Raw genomic sequence first — 21,901 nt, 5'->3', positions numbered from 1 at the left:
GTACTGTTATGACCTGGTGGTTAAGAGGCCACACTGAGATGACCTGGTGGCTAAAACGCAACATGGAGCGAGCTCTGAGAAGGTGGTATCTCTACTGACCGCAGTCCCTAATCCTAACAACAACACTAGAAATAGCCGTGGGATGTTCCTGACTCTCCCTAGACACCTCTTCACAGCCTAAGAAATAGCTACCCCTAAAGAAGGAAATAGAAAACTATCTTGCCTCAGAGAAAACCCCCAAAAGGAAAGATAGCCCCCCCACAAATATTGACTGTGAATGGAGAGGGAAATGACGAACATAGAAATGAAATCAGAATTCAGCAAAGGAGGCCAAAACTAAACTAGATAGACAGAGAAAAAAGGATACTGTGCGGTCAGTATAAAAACTACAAAATCCACGCAGAGATTACAAAAATGAACTCCACACCGACTCACGGTGTGGAGGGGCAAATCTGCTTTCCCAGAGCTTCCAGCTAGCCTGAATAAGACATAGTGACAAGCTGGACAAAAAGAAACATATTTGCAAAGCAAGAGTCCAAACGAATGGACAAACAAAAACAAGCAAAAACTTATCTTTTGCAGACAAGGACTGGCCATATGAAAATTCCAAGGAGAGAACCAAATCCAACCAAGAACATTGACAGCAGGCATGGACTAAAGCCCAGAGCAGGTTTAAATAACAAACCCAGGCAAGGCGATTAGTGAAGGCAGCTGCTACAGCTATCTAAAGGAGCAGCAGTTCCACTCGAAACCACCAGAGGGAGCCCAAGGGCAGAACTCACAAAAATACCATTAGCAACCACAGGAGGGAGCTCCAGAACGGAATTCACAACATGCGCCCTTAAGACCAGGGAATGCTGGTCATGCGCCCTTAAGACCAGGGAATGCTGGTCATGCGCCCTTAAGACCAGGGAATGCTGGTCATGCGCCCTTAAGACCAGGGAATGCTGGTCATGCGCCCTTAAGACCAGGGAATGCTGGTCATGCGCCCTTAAGACCAGGGAATGCTGGTCATGCGCCCTTAAGACCAGGGAATGCTGGTCATGTGCCCTTAAGACCAGGGAATGCTGGTCATGTGCCCTTAAGACCAGGGAATGCTGGTCATGTGCCTTTAAGACCAGGTAATACTGGTCATGTGCCTTTAAGACCAAGTAATACTGGTCATGTGCCTTTAAGATCGGGTAATACTGGTCATGCGCCCTTAAGACCGGTGAATACTGGTCATGTGCCTTTAAGCCTAGTAATACATGTCATGCGCCTTTTAGACCGGGGAATACTGGTTATGCGCCTTTAAGACCGGGGAATACTGGTTATGCGCCTTTAAGACCAGGGAATACTGGTCAAGTGGCAGGAAATACTGGTCATGTTAAATACAGGGGGAAGATGCAGGGAAAGAGAGCAGTACTTCCTTACCCGGATGCAGAGTCGTTGTGCCCTTTTAATACAAAACCATCGCGCGTGTGTGTGTGTGTGTGCTGGCAGGGTGGACCAAGATGGCCACCGGGAGTTGCAGAGGTGGTAAACTCTTGCAGAGAGTGAGAGGCGGCAATTCGGGGGGGGCACAGACGTGATGTGGGCAGAGCCTCGTGACTTCCATGAATAGGCCCAAGACAGGGCCTAAATTTCTGCAGCCGGTGTGAGCAATACCAGCATTGCTGAGGGAAGTGATCGCTCCAGTGCCAGGGAAGAAGCTCCAGAAAAGGTGGGCGGAGCCGCCTTAGCGCGCCATAGTGCGGGCGCGGCTTCCGGCCTACACATCGGCAGAAGCTGGGGGCTAAATTTTAGCAGCCGGCCGGAGCGTTACCTCGGGGAGGTGGGCCACAGGGAAGCTGAGGCTGCCTGTCAGCATTTGAATATCCCACTGCAGAGGCCACCGCTGACTGGATCCACTCACCATGGGTGCGCGTCCCGGCATGTAGCCGCCGCAGATGACTGGGTTTCAGCGCCGAGGAAGCGCACGCACTCTATTGTTCTGCTGCAGGTCAGGTATTGCAGCGTGGACGGTGCAGGGATAGAGGGATAAACCTCAATCCACCATCCCTTTGTTAGGGAGATGGAGAGGAACCGTCCGCCTTCTTGTGTCATCCGCTTTCACAGTGGTGGGACAGTGGGGGCTGCTCGGATGCCATGGAGAGGGGTCTCTGTGCATCCACGGAGGTCCCGGGTGGACAGGGCCAGTTGTCCGGCATTAGGCCTGGCTCCAGGAGAGGATACATGGAGGCGACACTCCATGTGGTTGCCCGTTGCTGGTTGTATGGAGATAGGGACCGTGAATGAACCGTCGCCCCTGAAGTGAGCTCAGGCATGGTTTCCCACGTCGCAGGAGAGGGTACGGGGAGGTATACTCGCCGTGCTCGCCTGTTGATGATTCGGGGGAGATCGGAACCTTGAAAGGAACCGTCGCCCCCTCCACTCCATTAATAAAAAATAAAAATTTACGGAAAAGTAAAAAATGAAATAAAAATGTTGGGGTCTGAAACAGACCCATGTGCCTCCTACAGACACCAAGCAAGAACTGGTTAGCTGGGAGCCAGCAGGAGGGTGTATACTGCTGGGGAGGAGATCACTTTTTTTGTATCACTTAGTGTCGCCTCCTAGTGTCAGCAGCATACACCCACGGTCTGTGTCCCCCAAAGAGGAGAAATGTCTTTTCTCGGCCTTGCTAACTATGTTACTATATTTGGATTGTACAGCCATTCTGATGTTCATTTACATAATTAATAAGTACACCAGCTTCATCAGGTCTAGTAGATCTTTTTAAAAATGTATACAGTCTGTACTGTGACATCTGGCGACAGATCCGCTATATGAAATGGTAGATCATCTCCTGGCTTTGCAGCTGGGGAAGACAAACGGTGACAAATCCCATCCAAGATTCTCTAGACCTTCGTTTCAACTAGCACCCAACTGCTCACAATTTCTTTGCCGAAAAGTCACAATTTAGAAACTTGAAAATTACCCGTATATACTCGAGTATAAGCCGACCCGAGGGAAAACTTATTGACTCGAGTATAAGCCTAGGGTGGAAAATGGAGCAGCTACCGGTTAATGTCAAAAATAAAAATAGATACCAATAAAAGTAAAATTAATTGAGACATCAGTAGGTTAAGTGTTTTTGAATATCCATATTGAATCAGGAGCCCCATATAATGCTCCATACAGTTCATTATTGCCCCATAGATGCTCCATATAAAGCTGTGCCCCATATACAATGCTCTGCACCGTTCATTATTGCCCCATAGCTGTGCCATATAGTGCTCTGCACCGTTCATTATTGCCCCATAGCTGTGCCATATAGTGCTCTGCACCGTTCATTATTGCCCCATAGATGTACCATAGAAAGCTGTGCCATATAGTGCTCTGCACCGTTCATTTTTGTCACATAGCTGTGCCATATAGTGCTCTCCACAGTGCATTATTGCCCCATAGCTGTGCCATATAGTGCTCTGCACCATTCATTCTTGCCCCATAGCTGTGCCATATAGTGCTCTGCACCGTTCATTATTGCCCCATAGCTGTGCCATATAGTGCTCTGCACCGTTCATTATTGCCCCATAGCTGTGCCATATAGTGCTCTGCACCGTTCATTATTGCCCCATAGCTGTGCCATATAGTGCTCTGCACTGTTCATTATTGCCCCATAGCTCTGCCATATAGTGCTCTGCACCGTTCATTTTTGCCCCATAGATGCTCCATATAAAGCTGTGCCATTGCTGCTGCTGCAATAAAAAAAAAAAATGCCATACTCACCTCTCTTGCTTGCAGCTCCCAGCGTCCGGTCCTGGCGTCTCTCCGCACTGACTGATCAGGCAGAGGGCGCCGCGCACACTATATGCGTCATCGCGGCCTCTGACCTGCACAGTCAGAGCGAAGAGACGCCGGGAAGATGGAGCGGCGCCCGGCGTGTGGAACGGGGATAGGTGAATATGCGATACTTACCTGGTCCCGGCGTCCCGCTCCTTCCCCCGGACAGCTGTCTTCGGTGCCGCAGCCTCTTCCTCTATCAGCGGTCACCGTTACCGCTGATTAGAGAAATGAATAGGCGGCTCCACCCCTATGGGAGGTGGAGCCGCCTATTCATTTCTCTAATGAGCGGTCCCACGTGACCGCTGAAGAGGGGAAGAGCTGCAGCACCCGAAGACCGTGAGACTGCAGGGGGAGCGCCAGGATCGCCGGGACTAGGCGAGTATGACTCAGCGCCCTCTCCCCCTCACCCGCCGACCCTGCCACCCACCGTGACTCGAGTATAAGCCGAGAAGGGCACTTTCAGCCCAAAAATTTGGGCTGAAAATCTTGGCTTATACTCAAGTATATACGGTAAATGTAGCTGACAAATGTATGAATAACATCCTGCAAATTAATCTAACAGATCTATACACTAAATACGTATTATTTAAAGAGCTATTTATCATCAATCCACGACTGCATGTTCAAGTCCGGGTCTAAGCAGTGGGTCATCAAGTAATCACTAGTGGGTCACCAAATAATCATTAGACCGGGTGTCCCGGGTTTCCAGCCCCTGTTCACAGAGTTTCCATGGTAAGGAGTTTGCATGGAGTGAGGTTTCCGCTTCCGTAGATTTTAAGTAGAGAAGGAACAAAAGGAGCCCAAATGTAAGTTATCCATGGGTGGAGATTATACGTATACTCTGTGCCAATAAAAACATGTGTGTTCATTCATATATGGCTTTATTGGGAAAACCACGCAATATGTTACCAGAATTCTGCAAAATAAAACAACAACTAAGCAAAACCCATCAGCAACTCAGACCTTTCTGTTGTAACAATTTGGTGCAGTTATTATATAATTCCATGCTATTATATTTCAAATGCACATATACAATATAGACATACCTTTTCCCTAAAAGAATTGGCTGGAACATTCTCCAAATCTGTTTCTTCATCAGACGCGACGCTATCGTAGTCAGGCTGGTCGTTATCTTGGCTTTCGATGCTATGCTGATTGCTTATACTTTTTAAGACCAATTCCACATTATCTAGAATTGAAAATATATAATGTAACACGGGAAACAGAGAAGCAATTACCTGCTACAAGGAAAGGTGTTGGGAGAACTAGTAGGTGAATGTAGTTCTTGCAGGAGCGCCATAGCCCCATCAGCTCATTCTGGTGAGTGCTGAGGTCAAACCCCCAATGATACCATATCGAGGACCTAACCTTGGAAAACTCCTTGTCTCTTTGTGTTAGAATAATAATAATAATATCCCAATTAAATACATTTACATTTGTTGGTGTAATGTGGAAAAGTTTAAGGGGTACTAATACTTTTTCAAGGCTCTGTATTTGGCATATATTGGCTGTGTTCCTCCACCTCTGGCTTCCTACTGTAGGTGTTCAAGATGCAACACACAACCCTGACTCAGATAGGAATTGTATTACTGAATTCAGGATTGGGGAGCGCTCACATGATGAAAAGGCAGAATGCTGAGTGTGGAACGGAACATGAGGCGTTCATTTAATAATTTTACAATTTTTTTTTTATTCTTCTGCAGATATTTCAGTATAGACTGCCCAGAGTCTTTACCGCAAATCGATCAAAGAGGGAGAATAAGAAAGACAACCCGTCTCCCAAGCTCCCACAGACAATAGAGGACTGAATGATACAATATTCCTAATGCAATCAATAACGAGTCGCAATTTGAGCCTCACAGGACATCCCTTATTGATTTACTTTACATCACACAGTCAATTCTGTGCAATCTACAGGAATCTAGGAGAAAGAGCACAGACTCAGTATTCTCTCCATTATGTGAGCGCCAAACAGTCTGTGCTGCAAAATCTGCAGAAGACGGAGGGAAAAATAATTACATTATGAAATCATTCAACATGGTGACCGCTGCTGGAAGTTTTGGTATTTATTTATTTATTTTTTAAGAAAGAAATATTAACAGAACCAAAAGCTAGGGCCAACCTGCCTGCTAGAATAAGTGTAAGATGTAGGCGCACAGATACACTGTAGTGACTAACAGACAAATATATTCTAAAATAAAAACAATGGGTAGAATCACTGAAGTAAATAAATAGTAACAAATAAAAAATATAGGATACTTAGTTGATTTGAGAGAGAGAGAGATATATAGATATATATCTATATCCATATCTACTGTATATATATATACACACACACACATATAGATATATCTATAATATAACGCTGGGAGCGTCACTCTGTCCGAAGCCTTTATAGACTGCGCAGGCGCAAGCGCCGGCGCAGTCTGGCCCCCACAGAGTGACGCTCCCAGGAGATCGCGGTATGCGTAAACACTGAACGCATACCGCGATCTCCACCGGAGAGTCAGGGACCGCCAGGAGGGTAAGTATATTCACCTTTCCCCGTTCCAGCGCTGCGTGCAGCTCCGTCTCCCGGCTCCTCTGCTGTGACAGTTCAGAGGGCGCGATGACGCGCTTAATGCGCGCCGGCGCCGCCCTCTGACTTACCAGTCACAGGCAGAGGAGCCAGAGTGTGGCTTCAAGAAAATGGCGCCGGAAAGCGCGGACTGCGCAGGCGCCGATTCCTGCTGCCGGAATCGGCGCCTGCGCAGTCCGCGCTTTCTGGCGCCATTTTCTTGAAGACACACCTGCAGTGGAGCCGGACGATAGGTGAGTATGGTATTTTTTTTTTTTTTTTTATATGGCAGCAGCATACGGGGGCATACACACTGGAGCGTCTTATGGGGGGCATATCATACAATGGTGGAGCAGGATGGCAGCAGCACATGACAGAACGGGCGCAGGATGGCAGCAGCACATGACAGAATGGGCGCAGGATGGCAGCAGCACATGACAGAACGGGCCCAGGATGGCAGCAGCACATGACAGAACGGGCCCAGGATGGCAGCAGCACATGACAGAACGGGCGCAGGATGGCAGCAGCACATGACAGAATGGGCGCAGGATGGCAGCAGCACATGACAGAACGGGCCCAGGATGGCAGCAGCACATGACAGAACGGGCTCAGGATGGCAGCAGCACATGACAGAACGGGCGCAGGATGGCAGCAGCACATGACAGAACGGGCGCAGGATGGGAGCAGCACATGACAGAACGGGCGCAGGATGGGAGCAGCACATGACAGAACGGGCGCAGGATGGGAGCAGCACATGACAGAACGGGCGCAGGATGGGAGCAGCACATGACAGAACGGGAGCAGGATCGGAGCAGCACATGACAGAACGGGAGCAGGATGGGAGCAGCACATGACAGAACGGGCGCAGGATGGCAGCAGCACATGACAGAACGGGCGCAGGATGGCAGCAGCACATGACAGAATGGGCACAGGATGGCAGCAGCACATGACAGAACGGGGGCGCAGGATGGGAGCAGCACATGACAGGATGGGGGCGCAGGATGGGAGCAGCACATGAAAGAACGGGGGCGCAGGATGGGAGCAGCACATGACAGGATGGGGATGCAGTATGGAGCAGCACATGACAGAACGGGGGCGCAGGATGGGAGCAGCACATGACAGGATGGGGATGCAGGATGGAGCAGCACATGACAGAATGGGGGCGCAGGATGGAGCAGCACATGACAGAATGGGGGCGCAGGATGGAGCAGCACATGACAGGATGGGGACGCAGGATGGAGCAGCACATGTCAGGATGGGGATGCAGGATGGAGCAGCACATGACAGGATGGGGGCGCAGGATGGGAGCAGCACATGACAGGATGGGGACGCAGGATGGAGCAGTACATGACAGGATGGGGACGCAGGATGAAGCAGCACATACCAGGATGGAGACCATATACCAATATAAATGCTCGCCACCCGGGCGTAGAACGGGTTCAATAGCTAGTATATATATATATATATATATATATACACACACATACACATACATACATATACAGTACAGACCAAAAGTTTGGATTGGCATTTTCATGACTATGAAAATTGTACATTCACACTGAAGGCAAAACTATGAATTAACACATGTGGAATTATATACTTAACAAAAAAGTGTGAAACAACTGAAATTATGCCTTATACTCTAGGTTCTTCAAAGTAGCCACCTTTTGCTTTGATGACTGCTTTGCACACTCTTGGCATTCTCTTGATGAGCTTCAAGAGGTAGTCACCGGGAATGGTCTTCCAACAATTGAAGGAGTTCCCAGAGATGATTAGCACTTGTCGGCCCTTTTGCCTTCACTCTGCGGTCCAGCTCACCCCAAACCATCTTGATTGGGTTCAGGTCTGGTGACTGTGGAGGCCAGGTCATCTGGAGTAGCACCCCATCACTCTCCTTCTTGGTCAAATAGCCCTTACACAGCCTGGAGGTGTGTTTGAGGTAATTGTCCTGTTGAAAAATAAATGATGGTCCAACTAAACGCAAACTGGATGGAATAGCATGCCGCTGCAAGATGCTGTGGTAGCCATGCTGGTTCAGTATGCCTTCAATATTGAATAAATCCCTAAGAATGTCACCAGCAAAGCACCCCCACACAATCACACCTCCTCCTCCATGCTTCACGGTGGGAACCAGGCATGTAGAGTCCATCCGTTCACCTTTTCTGCATCGCACAAAGACACGGTGTTTGGAACCAAAGATCTCAAATTTGGATTCATCAGACCAAAGCACAGATTTCCACTGGTCTAATGGCCATTCCTTGTGTTCTTTAGCCCAAACAAGTCTCTTCTGCTTGTTGCCTGTCCTTAGCAGTGGTTTCCTAGCAGCTATTTTACCATGAAGGTCTGCTGCACAAAGTCTCCTCTTAACAGTTGTTGAAGAAATGTGTCTACTGCTAGAACTCTGTGTGGCATTGACCTGGTCTCTAATCTGAGCTGCTGTTAACCTGCGATTTATGAGGCTGGTGACTCAGATAAACTTATCCTCAGAAGCAGAGGTGACTCTTGGTCTTTCTTTCCTGGAGCGGTCCTCATGTGAGCCAGTTTCTTTGTAGCGCTTGATGGTTTTTGCCATTGCACTTGGGGACACTTTCAAAGTTTTCCCAAATTTTTCGACTGACTGACCTTCATTTCTTAAAGTAATGATGGACACTCGTTTTTCTTTACTTAGCTGTTTTTTCTTGCCATAATACAAATTCTAACAGTCTTTTCAGTAGGACTATCAGCTGTGTATCCACCAGACTTCTGCACAACACAACTGATGGTCCCAACACCATTTATAAGGCAAGAAATCCCACTTATTAAACCTGACAGGACACACCTGTGAAGTGAAAACCATTCCCGGTGACTACCTCTTGAAGCTCATCAAGAGAATGCCAAAAGAGTGCAAAGCAGTCATCAAAGCAAAAAGTGGCTACTTTAAAGAACCCAGAATATAAGACATAATTTCAGTTGTTTCACTTTTTTGTTAAGTATATAATTCCACACGGGTTAATTCATAGTTTGATGCCTTCAGTGTGAATGTACAATTTTCATAGTCCTTAAAATACAGAAAAATCTTTAAATGAGGTGTGTCCAAACTTTTGGTCTGTAATATATATATATATATATATATATATATATATATATATATATATATATATATATATATATATATATATATATATATATATATATATATATAGACTATAGCCCCCACAATGGATCTGCCCCCATCCACCTCCCCTATGCCATGGACTATAGCCCCCACAATGGATCTGCCCCCATCCACCTCCCCTGTGCCATGGACTATAGCCCCCACAATGGATCTGCCCCCATCCACCTTCCCTACAGCTCCTACCCAACATCCCCACAGTCCCTATCCCTATTGCCGTTATACACTTGCTTTCGCAAAACTGATGTGTATTTGGTCCTGCCAATAAAGCTTCTTTGAAAATCTCTCTCTCTCTCTATATATATAAAAATGGAAAACCGTCCAACTGACGCATGGTGTCCCAATCAGGACAATCTCTATTCTAGTAACTCGCTATATGCTAACTGGGCACAAAATAGACAGAAGCAGAGCAGTACCGGCTCCTGACTACATTTTACACCTGTCCGCGAAAATCTAAAAGGTACGCGTTGTAAAAGTTCTGTAGTTATAAAGTGAGATTAGTTTCCCTACCTGCAGCGCTTGCCTGTGTTCTCACTCTCATTCAATGCAATATTCGGTTTTCAGAATAAAACAACAAATACAAGAATACGGTTTAAAGAATTACCTTTAGGTGCAACAACTAAATTTCCCTGTTGTCGTCTTTTGGCGTCACTTAAAATATCTATAACCAGAGTGGCAAATTCATGGGCATTGAAACGGGCCAACTTCTGCCTTCCCTAAAAAAAAAAAAAGTATCAGTCCGATAGTGGTAAGAGACACAATGATCAGGAATGTGTGTTAAAAAGTATAAAACTGCAGCTTATCAACAAGAAGTGAATATGTAAGTAAATGTAAAATTACAATGTGACATACAAAAACATTAACTTAAAATAGTGTACAGTCGCTTGCTATAATATGTTCAAATTTTAAAAGGCTTTGTCCACTACTTAGACAACCCCTTCTCAATTCCTATGTTTCCCCCTTGTAACACAGCAACACCGACATTCGCCTCTGTTGCTGTCACTGTCCCAGCCGTGTCGGCCCTGTCCCAGCCGTGTCGGCCCTGTCCCAGCCGTGTCGGCCCTGTCCCAGCCGTGTCGGCCCTGTCCCAGCCGTGTCGGCCCTGTCCCAGCCGTGTCGGCCCTGTCCCAGCCGGGTCGGCCCTGTCCCAGCCGGGTCGGCCCTGTCCCAGCCGGGTCGGCCCTGTCCCAGCCGGGTCGGCCCTGTCCCAGCCGGGTCGGCCCTGTCCCAGCTGTGTCGGCCCTGTCCCAGCAGTGTCGGCCCTGTCCCAGCCGGGTCGGCACTGTCCCAGCTGGGTCGGCACTGTCCCAGCTGGGTCGGCGCTGAGTCTCCCGGGCCTCATGTGACATTGTTATGTTACACAATTTCTGAGGCTAATTCACTTTACCCTCCTTCGGACAAATCACATACATCAGGAACAGCAGCTCTTGCTTCTTCTGGATTTATGTTATTTGCCCGAAAGAGGAGAGCGTGACGTGGTCGTTGATTGGGAGGAGGGAAAACAGAGATTGAGAAGGAGTTGTCTGAGTAGTGGACAACCCCTTTAATCATGAGAAACGATAATTGATAGGCTTGTCTGAAATCTTTTCTAAGACATATAACTTAAGTTACCTGGTTACGTGTTGAGGAATATTCGGGATTCACAGGAAGGAAAGGTACTACAGTGGTCTCCGTGACAAGTGTGCTATGGTTCTGAGTAGCCAGCCAAACTGTAAGCAGAATTAGACAAATTTCAAGAGCTATTGGAATACATAGTGGATGCTTTCCTGAAACGAAAAGTACTTGCACGCAGCATAATGCAAAGAATAGCAGGTTTACCCAGAATCCTTTGCAGTAGGCTGAGCTATGCAAATCATCTCTTTCCACCCTGTATTTCCTTTAAGTAGAGGGCTTTTCGGTCTCTTTCGTCCCGCTACATTTAGCCCAACTTGGGTCTCTCCCTAAGGTGGCTAGCATGTGTGTAAGAGCTATTGGAAGAATTTACCAAATGTTATTTTCAAATTTACACCATCAAAATAAAAAGTGTCATTTCTTTTCCTCTAAAACGTAGCCAGAGAGGAGACTTATTTTGCCTGAACACAAGGCAACAGGGCAGCATGACTATAGGGCTGGTTGTGGTGTTTCAGAGAGAACATACTTTAAAAAGCAGATGGGAAGAAGCCACCTAGGACCAGCCTACGAATAGCCAACCAAAATGCATAGTCCCTGGCCGGCTTCTCAAAGTGTTTCTCCTCTGAAACACCACAACATTTTAGAATAAACATTTACAACTGCAATCTCACAGCCAGTGCAGCCTATGGTTCGGGTACCATGAATCTTTTATTGTGTACCCTCAGCTGATCCCATCAAACAGAAATAGGTCATAGCACACCACAGGCCTATAGGCGGCATGAATAAGACGGTCGCTGTTACTGCAGCCATGTACGGTATATTACACCCCGTAACACTAAGGCACTGAAAAAAAATATGAACACTTTAAACAGCAGCTGGGGATCATGCAACTAGGATTAGACAGATACAGGTATCTTCCAATATGTCCATGGCTACTACAGCGATTGAGAATGAAATATACAAGACTGCAACATTGGTCCCAGTCTCGATTAATGATGCAGTGAGTTGGCCAGTATGAATCTGCTGAACAGTTCAAATTAAGGCTATATGACTTATGTAAATTTACTTATACATCTGAACTAAATTTGGATCAACAATGTATATACCATAATTAAAGGTGCTGATAAATGATTTTTCCTCAGCTTTAATAGGTATTCTCAAGTTATTAAATTACTTTATTTAAGAAGGAATTAAAAAAAAAAATTGCAATTGACTTGCTTTTTCTATCCGCTGTCGATCACCTGCAATGAGAGCTTTTATCTATCAAGTGTGTAGCTGGTTACCATGGAGCTCGGCTACTAGTTTCTGCCCAGACCCTGGTAAAGTGAGCAGTTGCTACATTCCAGGAGCGGTGTTCATTCCTACTATACCATCCACTACCCTCTTGCCATTGATTTCTATATATCAGTTACCTGTTCACCTCCCAACCCAACCCTCTCAGCTCAGGGCTCTAATCAGTCCCACGATCACAATCCCCAGCATCAAATCTGCAGCTTACACAGCAGTTCTAATCAGGGCTCTCACTTTCCTAGCCACCTACTTGTTCAAAGTCCTAGGTTATCTCTATTTGTAAATATAGAGAGTCAGTATGATATGTAGTTCATAGCTATATATGAACTACAAATGGTACTTAAAGGTTAACAAGAATGGTGCTTAAGTGTATTGTGAGCTTTATTCCATTATTCCCAATGCCTTTGGAAATGGGCATTTTAGCTATGGGCTGGTTCTTTCTAGTATGAACATACTGCGCTGGACAGCACTGTCACTATCGCGGCTCTATCGCTGTTCTATTGAAACTCGAACTTCAGCTGCACCTTGCTCTCTTTTTCTTTCTACTGTGTTAATTTCAGAGAAGCAAGGACTTCAAGTTAATGGAAGATTAAAAGGATTAGCAATATACAAAAACCCAAACTCATGGTAACGGGTGACCCAAGAATAAATCCCGGCCCCTCTAGCTACAACTCCCAAACATGATATACACAAAACAGGAGGAAAACAGGGAGTGTTTAAAAATAGTACACAACTTTATTAAGTTGTGTACTATTTTTAAACACTCCCTGTTTTCCTCCTGTTTTGTGAAGATTAAAAGGATGCCCATTTCCCTTAAGGACACCCGCTGCCAAAACACATATTTGAAAAGGTCAATTTAAAAAAATCCAAAAAAGTAATTAATGATCAAAATGTAAAAGCTTACTTTTGCAGTTAATGTTACATTCATAAACCAATGACAATAGTAAAAAAAACTGAAATACCACTACACACAAGTCATACAACATTTCTAAATAAACTCAAGAGTGCCTTATAAAAAAAAAAAAAAAAAAGTAAAGACAAATACTCCAATAATATACAAAATCATTCCCAAGTACAAACCATGGCTGTGGAGTCGGAGTAGTGGAGCCGGTGTCCATTTTGGTGGAATAAAATGGACCGACTCTTAAAAATATAATAAATTGGGTCTGGTAGTACAATGCAGGATGAGCTGTAAATGTTTGTAAGGATTTGGGAAAGTTATGAAATGTCCTAGAAATGTCTGTTCTGTTCCTGATCTAAGGATCTCGGCTTTTAGCGGAGATGAATCTGTGCTGCACTTTATGCACAGGCTCAGTAGTGACCAGTGCTGTGGGGCCGGAGTTGGAGATTTGGCTTATCGACTCCACAGCACTGGTATAAACGGTAGCGAGGCTATCTAGGCGAGCCAAAACATATACATACTTTCAGTATAATGATAGATAATTCAAACAAATATTACATCTATATACAACAGCAAGACACCATTATGTATGGATAGGAATAAGGGGGCCCAAGGTACAGTACACAGTATCCAAAAGGCCACATATCTAATTCCCTTCCTCTAGCGGACATAATGCACAATTTATAATTAGTTCCTAAAGAAGCAATAACAATTTAATTAATGAAGACCCAAACAACAAGTATACATATACAGTATGTCTATTTGGGGGCAGGATAGAAATAATTACATAGCTGAGCAGCAGAATCGGAGGATAGCTGTTCTTCCTCTTACAGCAGAGGGAGCACAGTACCCTTGTCCACCCTGTGTGGTGAGGATGGCACAACCATGTATGCTGCCTCACTGCACACACAGCCTGCTAGAAACGTAGCAGAGATTCTACTGAGCACGTGCAACCTGTCAGAAAAGAACTACAGGACATGTCCACAGGCAACCAGATATGCAAATGCTCTAATAAGCAAATTTTCAGGGGTGATCTCTGCAGCAGTGAGCACTTTTGGAGCTTGATCGCATTTGACAAGTTAATTTTTTATTTTAGAACTTTACACACGTGAACTAGGATTGATATAGTGCGAATAACCCTTCATGCTCCCCAAAACACCAGAAGGAGAAATAGCTGAATATCAGAAGACTTGTCCTACTACATCACAGAGATCTGCTTTGTCAATGTGGTCAACGCGTTCACTGCCACTGTTGTGCATGGAAATTATTATACTACACGGTCGTTTCAATATCACTTACCTGCATCAGTTTCTCGTCTGTCAACTTCATCATAAACATCCATTGCCAATTCTTCAAATAAGTGATTGCTTAACTGCAAAGACAATGTGTTAGAAATGCCTCATGTACAACCCTATCTAGCACCAATTACCACTATTGATACTCACAGACTGAAGCTTTTTCTTTGCAGCCTTGGCCAGTTCTGATAAGTCTAGACTGCTGAAAACAATAATAGGAGCTGCAGTGAGTAATTAAAAGACACGTATCATGTGTATAACATGGAGAATATAGAGAAAATCTTCTCATATACCTCATATACCATACACAAGCATTGGGAAGAGGACATTGGCAAAGTTTGTGACATATCAAAAGTTTTGATCACTCCTGGTCCGAATGCGAAGATACCCACCACGTGCTGAGACAGGGTTAGCTTAAAGGGACACTGTCACCTGAATTTGGAGGGAACAATCTTCAGACATGGAGGCGGGGTTTTGGGGTTTTTGATTCACCCTTTCCTTACCCGCTGGCTGCATGCTGGCTGCAATATTGGATTGAAGTTCATTCTCTGTCCTCCATAGTACACGCCTGTGCAAGGCAAGATTGCTTTGTACAGGCATGTACTACGGAGGACAGAGAATGAACTTCAATCCAATATTGCAGCCAGCATGCAGCCAGCGGGTAAGGAAAGGGTGAATCAAAAACACAAAAACCCCGCCTCCATGGCTGAAGATTGTTCCCTCCAAATTCAGGTGACAGTGTCCCTTTAAAACTGGTTGATATATTTGCTATTAAAAAGAAACCTGTTGCTAACAGGGCAGTGGAATCGGAGTCCCTTTTGGTGCAGTCAGTATAAAATGGAGCGACTGACAATATATAATAAATTGGGTCCAGTACAATGCAGGATGTGCTGTAAATGTTTTCATAAGAATTTTGGAAAGTTATGTAAGGTCCTATAAATGTCTGTTCTGTTCCTGATCTAAAGATCTCGGCTGCACTTTATGTACATGCTCAGTAGTGCGGAAAAAAACGCATCATGTGCACAAAAATTGCAGAATGCATTCTAAATGATAGGATGCATATGTAGGCGTTTTCTAATGCGTTTTTATCGCGAAAAAACCTGAACGTGTGCACATACCATGACAGTACAGGGACATGGTCTCATCATATCACATCTCCTGGGCAGGGAGGAAACAAAAGAGTATACAGACAGGACAGCACGGGGATCACAGCTGATTCGGTCTCTAAAGGTACCGTCACACTCAGTGACGCTGCAGCGATATAGACAACGAGCCGATCGCTGCAGCGTCGCCGTTTAGGTCGCTGTAGAGACGTCAAACACAGCAACTCCAGAACGATGCAGGAGCGATCCAGTGACGCAACGGCGACTCACTTATCGTTCACGCTCCATGTAAAAACATTGCTGGCATCGTTGCTTTTGATGTCAAACATGACGATACACGCCGACCTGACGACGAAATAAAGTTCTGGACTTCTAGCTCCGACCAGCGATATCACAGCGGGATCCAGATTGCTGCTGTGTGTCAAACACAACGAGATCGCTATCCAGGACGCTGCAACGTCACGGATTGTTGTCGTTCTCTTTGCAAAGTTGCTGAGTGTGAAGGTACCTTAAAGGGAACCTGTCACCCCGAAAATCGCGGGTGAGGTAAGCCCACCGGCATCAGGGGCTTATCTACAGCATTCTGTAATGCTGTAGATAAGCCCCCGATGTTACCTGAAAGAGGAGAAAAAGACGTTATATTATACTCACCCAGGGGCGGTCCCGCTGCTGGTCAGGTCGGATGGGTGTCTCCGGTCCGCTGCGGCGCCTCCCATCTTCATTACAAGACGTCCTCTTCTGATCTTCAGCCACGGCTCCGGCGCAGGCGTACTTTGCTCTGCCCTGTTGAGGGCAAACAAAGTACTGCAGTGCGCAGGCGCCGGGCCTCTAACCTTTCCGGCGCCTGCGCACTGCAGTACTTTGTCTGCCCTCAACAGGGCAGAGCAAAGTACGCCTGCGCCGGAGCCGTGGCTGAAGATCAGAAGAGGACGTCTTGTAATGAAGATGGGAGGCGCCGCAGCGGACCGGAGACACCCATCCGACCTGACCAGCAGCGGGACCGCCCCTGGGTGAGTATAATATAACGTCTTTTTCTCCTCTTTCAGGTAACATCGGGGGCTTACCTACAGCATTACAGAATGCTGCAGATAAGCCCCTGATGCCAGTGGGCTTACCTCACCCACGATTTTCGGGGTGACAGGTTCCCTTTAAGCTTTATCTCACAAAAATAATCAGCTGTGATCCTTTGCAGTCCTGTCTGTATATCCTTTTGCTTCCTCCCCTGCCCAGGAGCTGTGGTATGATCAGACCATGTTCCTGTACGGTCAGACACAGTCATCACACAGTACATAGCAAGGGCACATGGACAAGATTATCTCAGAGCCCGAACATTATTTTTTAATCACATCCAATTGTGGAACTTATTATTATTATTATTACAAGATCTATTGATTAAAATCAACTTGGTACGTGGGAAGAGCCCTTTAAAAAGAGTGATTGATTTACAAATTAATACGAGATGGCTACAGTATATTATGCAATGCCCAAACTGGCTTCATTTTCACATAATCATAAGTAATAATGAAAAAATATTCTGGAAAAGATTCTTTACTTACAGCCTCCTTTTTCCGCACAAGCAGCCACAGAACAAAAAGGAAAATTAACATTATGGATGCATATTTAAAATGCAAAATAACAAAAAACCTTCCACATTACCATGAAAGCTGTCTACACAACAAAGCTGCTATTTAGCAGGGTTTCCCGCAGCTGCCCTGCAGCTGTCGCTCTCTTGTATAATGTAAAAAAGAAAAGGCCTCGATAACAGCTGAAGTTACTGCTTACAAGGACAGATGCTTGTGGCACTTTGAAGTTAAATGCTTTCTCGGAATTATGCATATTATTTCCCAGCAAGTATTCTGTCACCTCAAATGATTGTCAGGAGATAATGGATGCATTGTTATAGGCTTTATTTTTCAATATCTTACTTACAATACATATGGAAGTTACATATCAGCTCAATTCAATATATGGATTTACTTATTCATGCATTTTCATTCGTCAGTTACATTGATTTTAATGTATACTACTGGGATCCATAACAAATGGATATATACATTGCCTACAGTTTCCCATTTAATAGCTAAAATTAAGAACTGCTTTCAATAAATAAGAGCTAAAATCCAATCTTACCTATCTGCCATGTGGGGAATAATAAAGTGCTGTCCACTTCTGTGGTCTAAAAGAATAAAGAAAAAAAATCAAATGCTTATTATTTTAATTGATTATTAACCGCCATTATCCATGCATTGTATAATCTTTACAAATGTGGCATCCAATAATATGTACTCCGAGGTTGTCTTGGTATTCTATGAGGTGATGCGCCCTGGTTAAAGTCTCTGCCACCCTCACCCGTCATCCTGACAGCACAGCAATCCAGTCCAGAAAGTGAGCAGAGATGTGATATGTACATGATCATTTCCTGAACATGCCAGCCCTACGCAAATGAGCGTATTCGGTCCTCTTACTACTAATCTTTCATCAACACTACATCAGGTCCGGCATGTCCATAAAGCTAGAGAAAATGTGGAGCATTTCTATAGAGGATGCTGATGAAAAAGTCACTTTACATGATCCATCGTCTGTGGGCATTTTCTGGACAAAGCAATGGTGCTTTCAGAGGAGAAAACTACGCTAACTAGGGCGAGGCTTAGTGGAATGATAAAACTGTTTAAAGTAACACTCCACCGTTGTATTGTTACAGCACTGGAGTGGCGCTTTAAATGTAAGCCCCCTGCCACTGTTCTTCTACTTACCTTCCAGCGACTTCACCTATTACCGACGCCCCTCCTGTCCTGCGGCGCCAACTTGTGCTCATAACTTCTAACTGGCCAGAAGTCAGAAGGTAAGTCACAAGAGCTCAATGCAAGTCTAGGAGAGCCAGAACACGGCTCTCACAGAAATGTATTGAGACGTGATCTCCAGCGTACTTCATGAAACACTGGAGCTGTCAAAAGGTCACTTATCGAAGGAGACCGATGGGAGCAACACTGGAAAAGGATGAAGGCAGTGGGAGTGAGTATGAGAAAGGGGGCAGGGGAATCACAATTAAAGCACCACTCCAGCTGTGCATTAAAAAAAAATAAAGATAACGCTGGAGTGGTGCTTTAAAGGGAATCTGTCACCCCATTTTAGGCCTATAAGCTAAGGCCACCGCCATCAGTGGCTTATCTACAGCATTCTGTAATGCTGTAGATAAGCCCCGATGTAACCTGAAAGATAAACAGGTTATATTATACTCACCCAGGGGTGGTCCCGCTACGGTCCGGGTCCAGCGCCTCCCATCTTCATACGAGGACGTCCTCTTTGCTTCCTGCCGTGGCTCCTGCGCAGGCGTACTTTGTCTTCCCTGTTGAGGGCAGAGCAAAGTACTGTAGAGTGCAGGCGCTACGGCAGGAAGCAAAAAAGAGGACGTCATAGTATGGAGATGGGAGGAGCTGGACCTGGACCGCGATGCCCATCGGACCGAACCGCACCTGACCACTCCTGGGTGAGTATAATATAACTTGTTATTCTTATCTTTCAGGTTACATTGGGGCTTATCTACAGCATTACAGAAAGCCCCTGATGGCGGTGGCCTTAGCTTATGGCCTAAAATGGGGTGATCGGTTCCCTTTAAGACCATGTTCACATGATCAGTATTTGTATGCCAAACCAGAAATGGATGAAAAACACATAAGTGGTGAATTGAGACGAGCAAACCTTTTAAGGTTCAGTTCAATTAACCGAACGTACCCAAATCCCATTAAATTCAATGGGGTAAGAGCAAAGAAGTGCTGGAGCATCCCATGACCGCACAGAGACCTCCCCCTTATTAAATTCAATGGGAGGCCAATCCAGAAGTATACACAACACCTTATGGAGTGACAAAAACCTTCCCAAACAGCTAAAATTAGGGGCAGACTTCATGAAAAATGGCTCAGTCCCTCTAATTGCCTCCGTACATGTCATAAGAGGAAGCTTGCAGATTCTAGTGCTATGTCTGAAGGACCTGTGATGACATCATGAAGAGGGAGGGCTCTGTGCTGTCATGTGATGCTCCAGCCGTCCTCTTCATGACCTCACATAAGTCCTATGCCGGAGGACGGAGCACTCAGCATCCAGCATGGCCCGAGCTAGTCAAGTATAGAGCTTGCTAGTGGAGCACACTCCTTGCCTAGGTAACAGACTATGCTGGAACAAACTGTACACTAAAAAAAGTATTTTTTTTTTGTTGTTTCTAAAACCCTCTTACTTTAGAACGGAAGGGTAAATTGCAATTGTTTTTACAAGCATATTGCAATTTCAGCCATTTATGAACTTCAGAGAACCAACCCCCCCCTAACTCATTATCAGAGTTCCTAATTATTACGGTACCTTCTTTACGTCTTACCTGGTTTCCTCCCACAAAGATAAAATGCTAATCGGTCTGTTAATTCATGTTGAATTTCCACAAGGCGATCTGCTAGTTCATGGTGGCCACCTTGCCTGTTGGGAGGAAAACAAAGATTTACTAAGGTTTAGGGCATTGTCCGATTCGTTTAGGGGTTGAACTGGCTGTATTTCCCCAAAACATTACCTCACCCATCCATGGATTGTGTCTGGTATTTCACATTTTCTCTATTGAAGTGAATTGGGGTAAGCTGCAGTACCACACACAACCTGTGGACAACTGTGGCATTGCTTCTGGGAAAAATAGACATTTTTCTACTTCCATACAACCCCTTTAACCACTGTCAATAAAGCACTCTACAGACAGCGAGTGTATATAACATTACAGACACACTTCCTCCAAACTTTTAAAATGTACATCCTTTCATTTACCATAAAGGCCTGCATGGCCCCTCAGCAATATGAGGTTCCCCCCCCCCCCATTTTAAATAAAAAAAAGCACATCATATCCTTTATGCCATAGCTCCTTGGTGTACTCGGAGTTCATACAGAGGGGTCCCCATTTCAAGATCCCCCCCCCCCCCTAGATGGAATAGGATTGAGGCCACAGTTTTCTTCTCTGGAAAGTCCTGTGCATCACACGTGCCAAATGTGAATATATCCTTACACAATATTGCTAGACTGCAGTAACCGGCCATAGCTAATACACTGCAGGGGATAAATAGCAGATCGGCATTAATCAGCTCAGCTAGAATTACTGGACATCCTCTGACAACTAAATGAATTACAATTGAATTTTGCTTCCAGTAATCAGCCATCCATCTTGCACACTTTTCTGGCATTCATCCCATTTCTCATCTATACAAAGCACAAGCATGTGAAGAATGTGCAATCTGATCTGCCAGACATGGAGAAACACATACGTGCTATAGATATCATGAAGGGAAATTCCTGCTTCAGACTAGAAGAAGTGGCACCTGCCATTAGTTAGAGTGCCACATTTATTTCCGGAAATCCCATGATATCAGCTAATTATTGTATTTTTTCCAGGTATTATTTTAAAGAAGCACTCCCATTAAGCTTTTTATTCATTAAATGTGTATATATATTAATATACCCACCTACCGCTGCTCTCCCCAGTGTCCAGCACCATTTTTTCCTCTCCTGAGTGACATCACCGCTCTGCAGACTCTCCGGGCCACGCTGCACTCTGCATGATCCAGAGGAGGCTTTACAGTGTAAACCTATAAGGTGTGAACGAGGCGCCGTAGGCTTACATTGCAAAAGAGACTTCTGGATCAGGCGTGGAGCATGGAGTGAGCCAGCAAGTCGCAATTCTGGTGACGTCACTGAGAAGTAAGAGAACGGCGACGGACACCGTAGAGAGCAGCGGTAGGCGAGTATATTAGTACTCACACTACATTACATGCATATACACACATTCAATGAATAAAATAAATAAATAATAGGAGTGCTCCTTTAAAAGGAGGCTGTCACGTGAAAAAAAACCGCTATAAACCACCATTAACCGGCAGATATGGGGTTAATCGCAGGTTAATAGCATTCAGATCCAGCCCGAAGCTTACACTGAGAGGAGGAATTAACTTTATTCCTCCCGGCAGCATTTGAATTTCAGTCATGTGGGTGAAACCAGCACTGCTCAGTGTAAAGACAGTGGCGGCTGTACCTGCACCCCCAGCACTGACTGACCGCTCACTCAACATTAGGGCTGCCTGTCAGTCAGTGCAGGGGCCACAGTCACAGCCACCACGCTCTTTACACTGTGACCAACACAAAGCCGCTTCCGCCCTCATG

The 21,901-nt window shown here is 45.4% G+C and overlaps 1 protein-coding gene across 5 annotated transcripts in view; it reads right to left on the bottom strand.

The window, feature by feature from the left end:
* The window catches only part of GIT2 (GIT ArfGAP 2), a 103,172-nt gene that overhangs the window by 41,298 nt on the left and 39,973 nt on the right, over positions 1-21,901 (bottom strand). For 4 of the 5 annotated variants that reach the window (XM_069759275.1, XM_069759293.1, XM_069759283.1 and 1 more), the window contains exons 7-13: positions 20,088-20,182; positions 17,849-17,894; positions 14,766-14,817; positions 14,620-14,692; positions 11,130-11,227; positions 10,123-10,234; positions 4,854-4,996 (exon numbers count right to left, since the gene is read on the bottom strand). In XM_069759275.1, coding sequence (XP_069615376.1) covers positions 4,854-4,996; positions 10,123-10,234; positions 11,130-11,227; positions 14,620-14,692; positions 14,766-14,817; positions 17,849-17,894; positions 20,088-20,182 — 619 coding nt within the window. The remainder of the gene's footprint in view (positions 1-4,853; positions 4,997-10,122; positions 10,235-11,129; positions 11,228-14,619; positions 14,693-14,765; positions 14,818-17,848; positions 17,895-20,087; positions 20,183-21,901) is intronic. The other variant, XM_069759267.1, reaches the window with a different exon arrangement.

This window comes from Ranitomeya imitator, chromosome 1 (assembly GCF_032444005.1).
Source record: "Ranitomeya imitator isolate aRanImi1 chromosome 1, aRanImi1.pri, whole genome shotgun sequence".
In the NCBI taxonomy this organism is placed as follows: Eukaryota; Metazoa; Chordata; class Amphibia; order Anura; family Dendrobatidae; genus Ranitomeya; species Ranitomeya imitator.
Note: the sequence above shows the minus strand (reverse complement) of the source record. Positions and strands in the feature narration are given on the sequence as shown.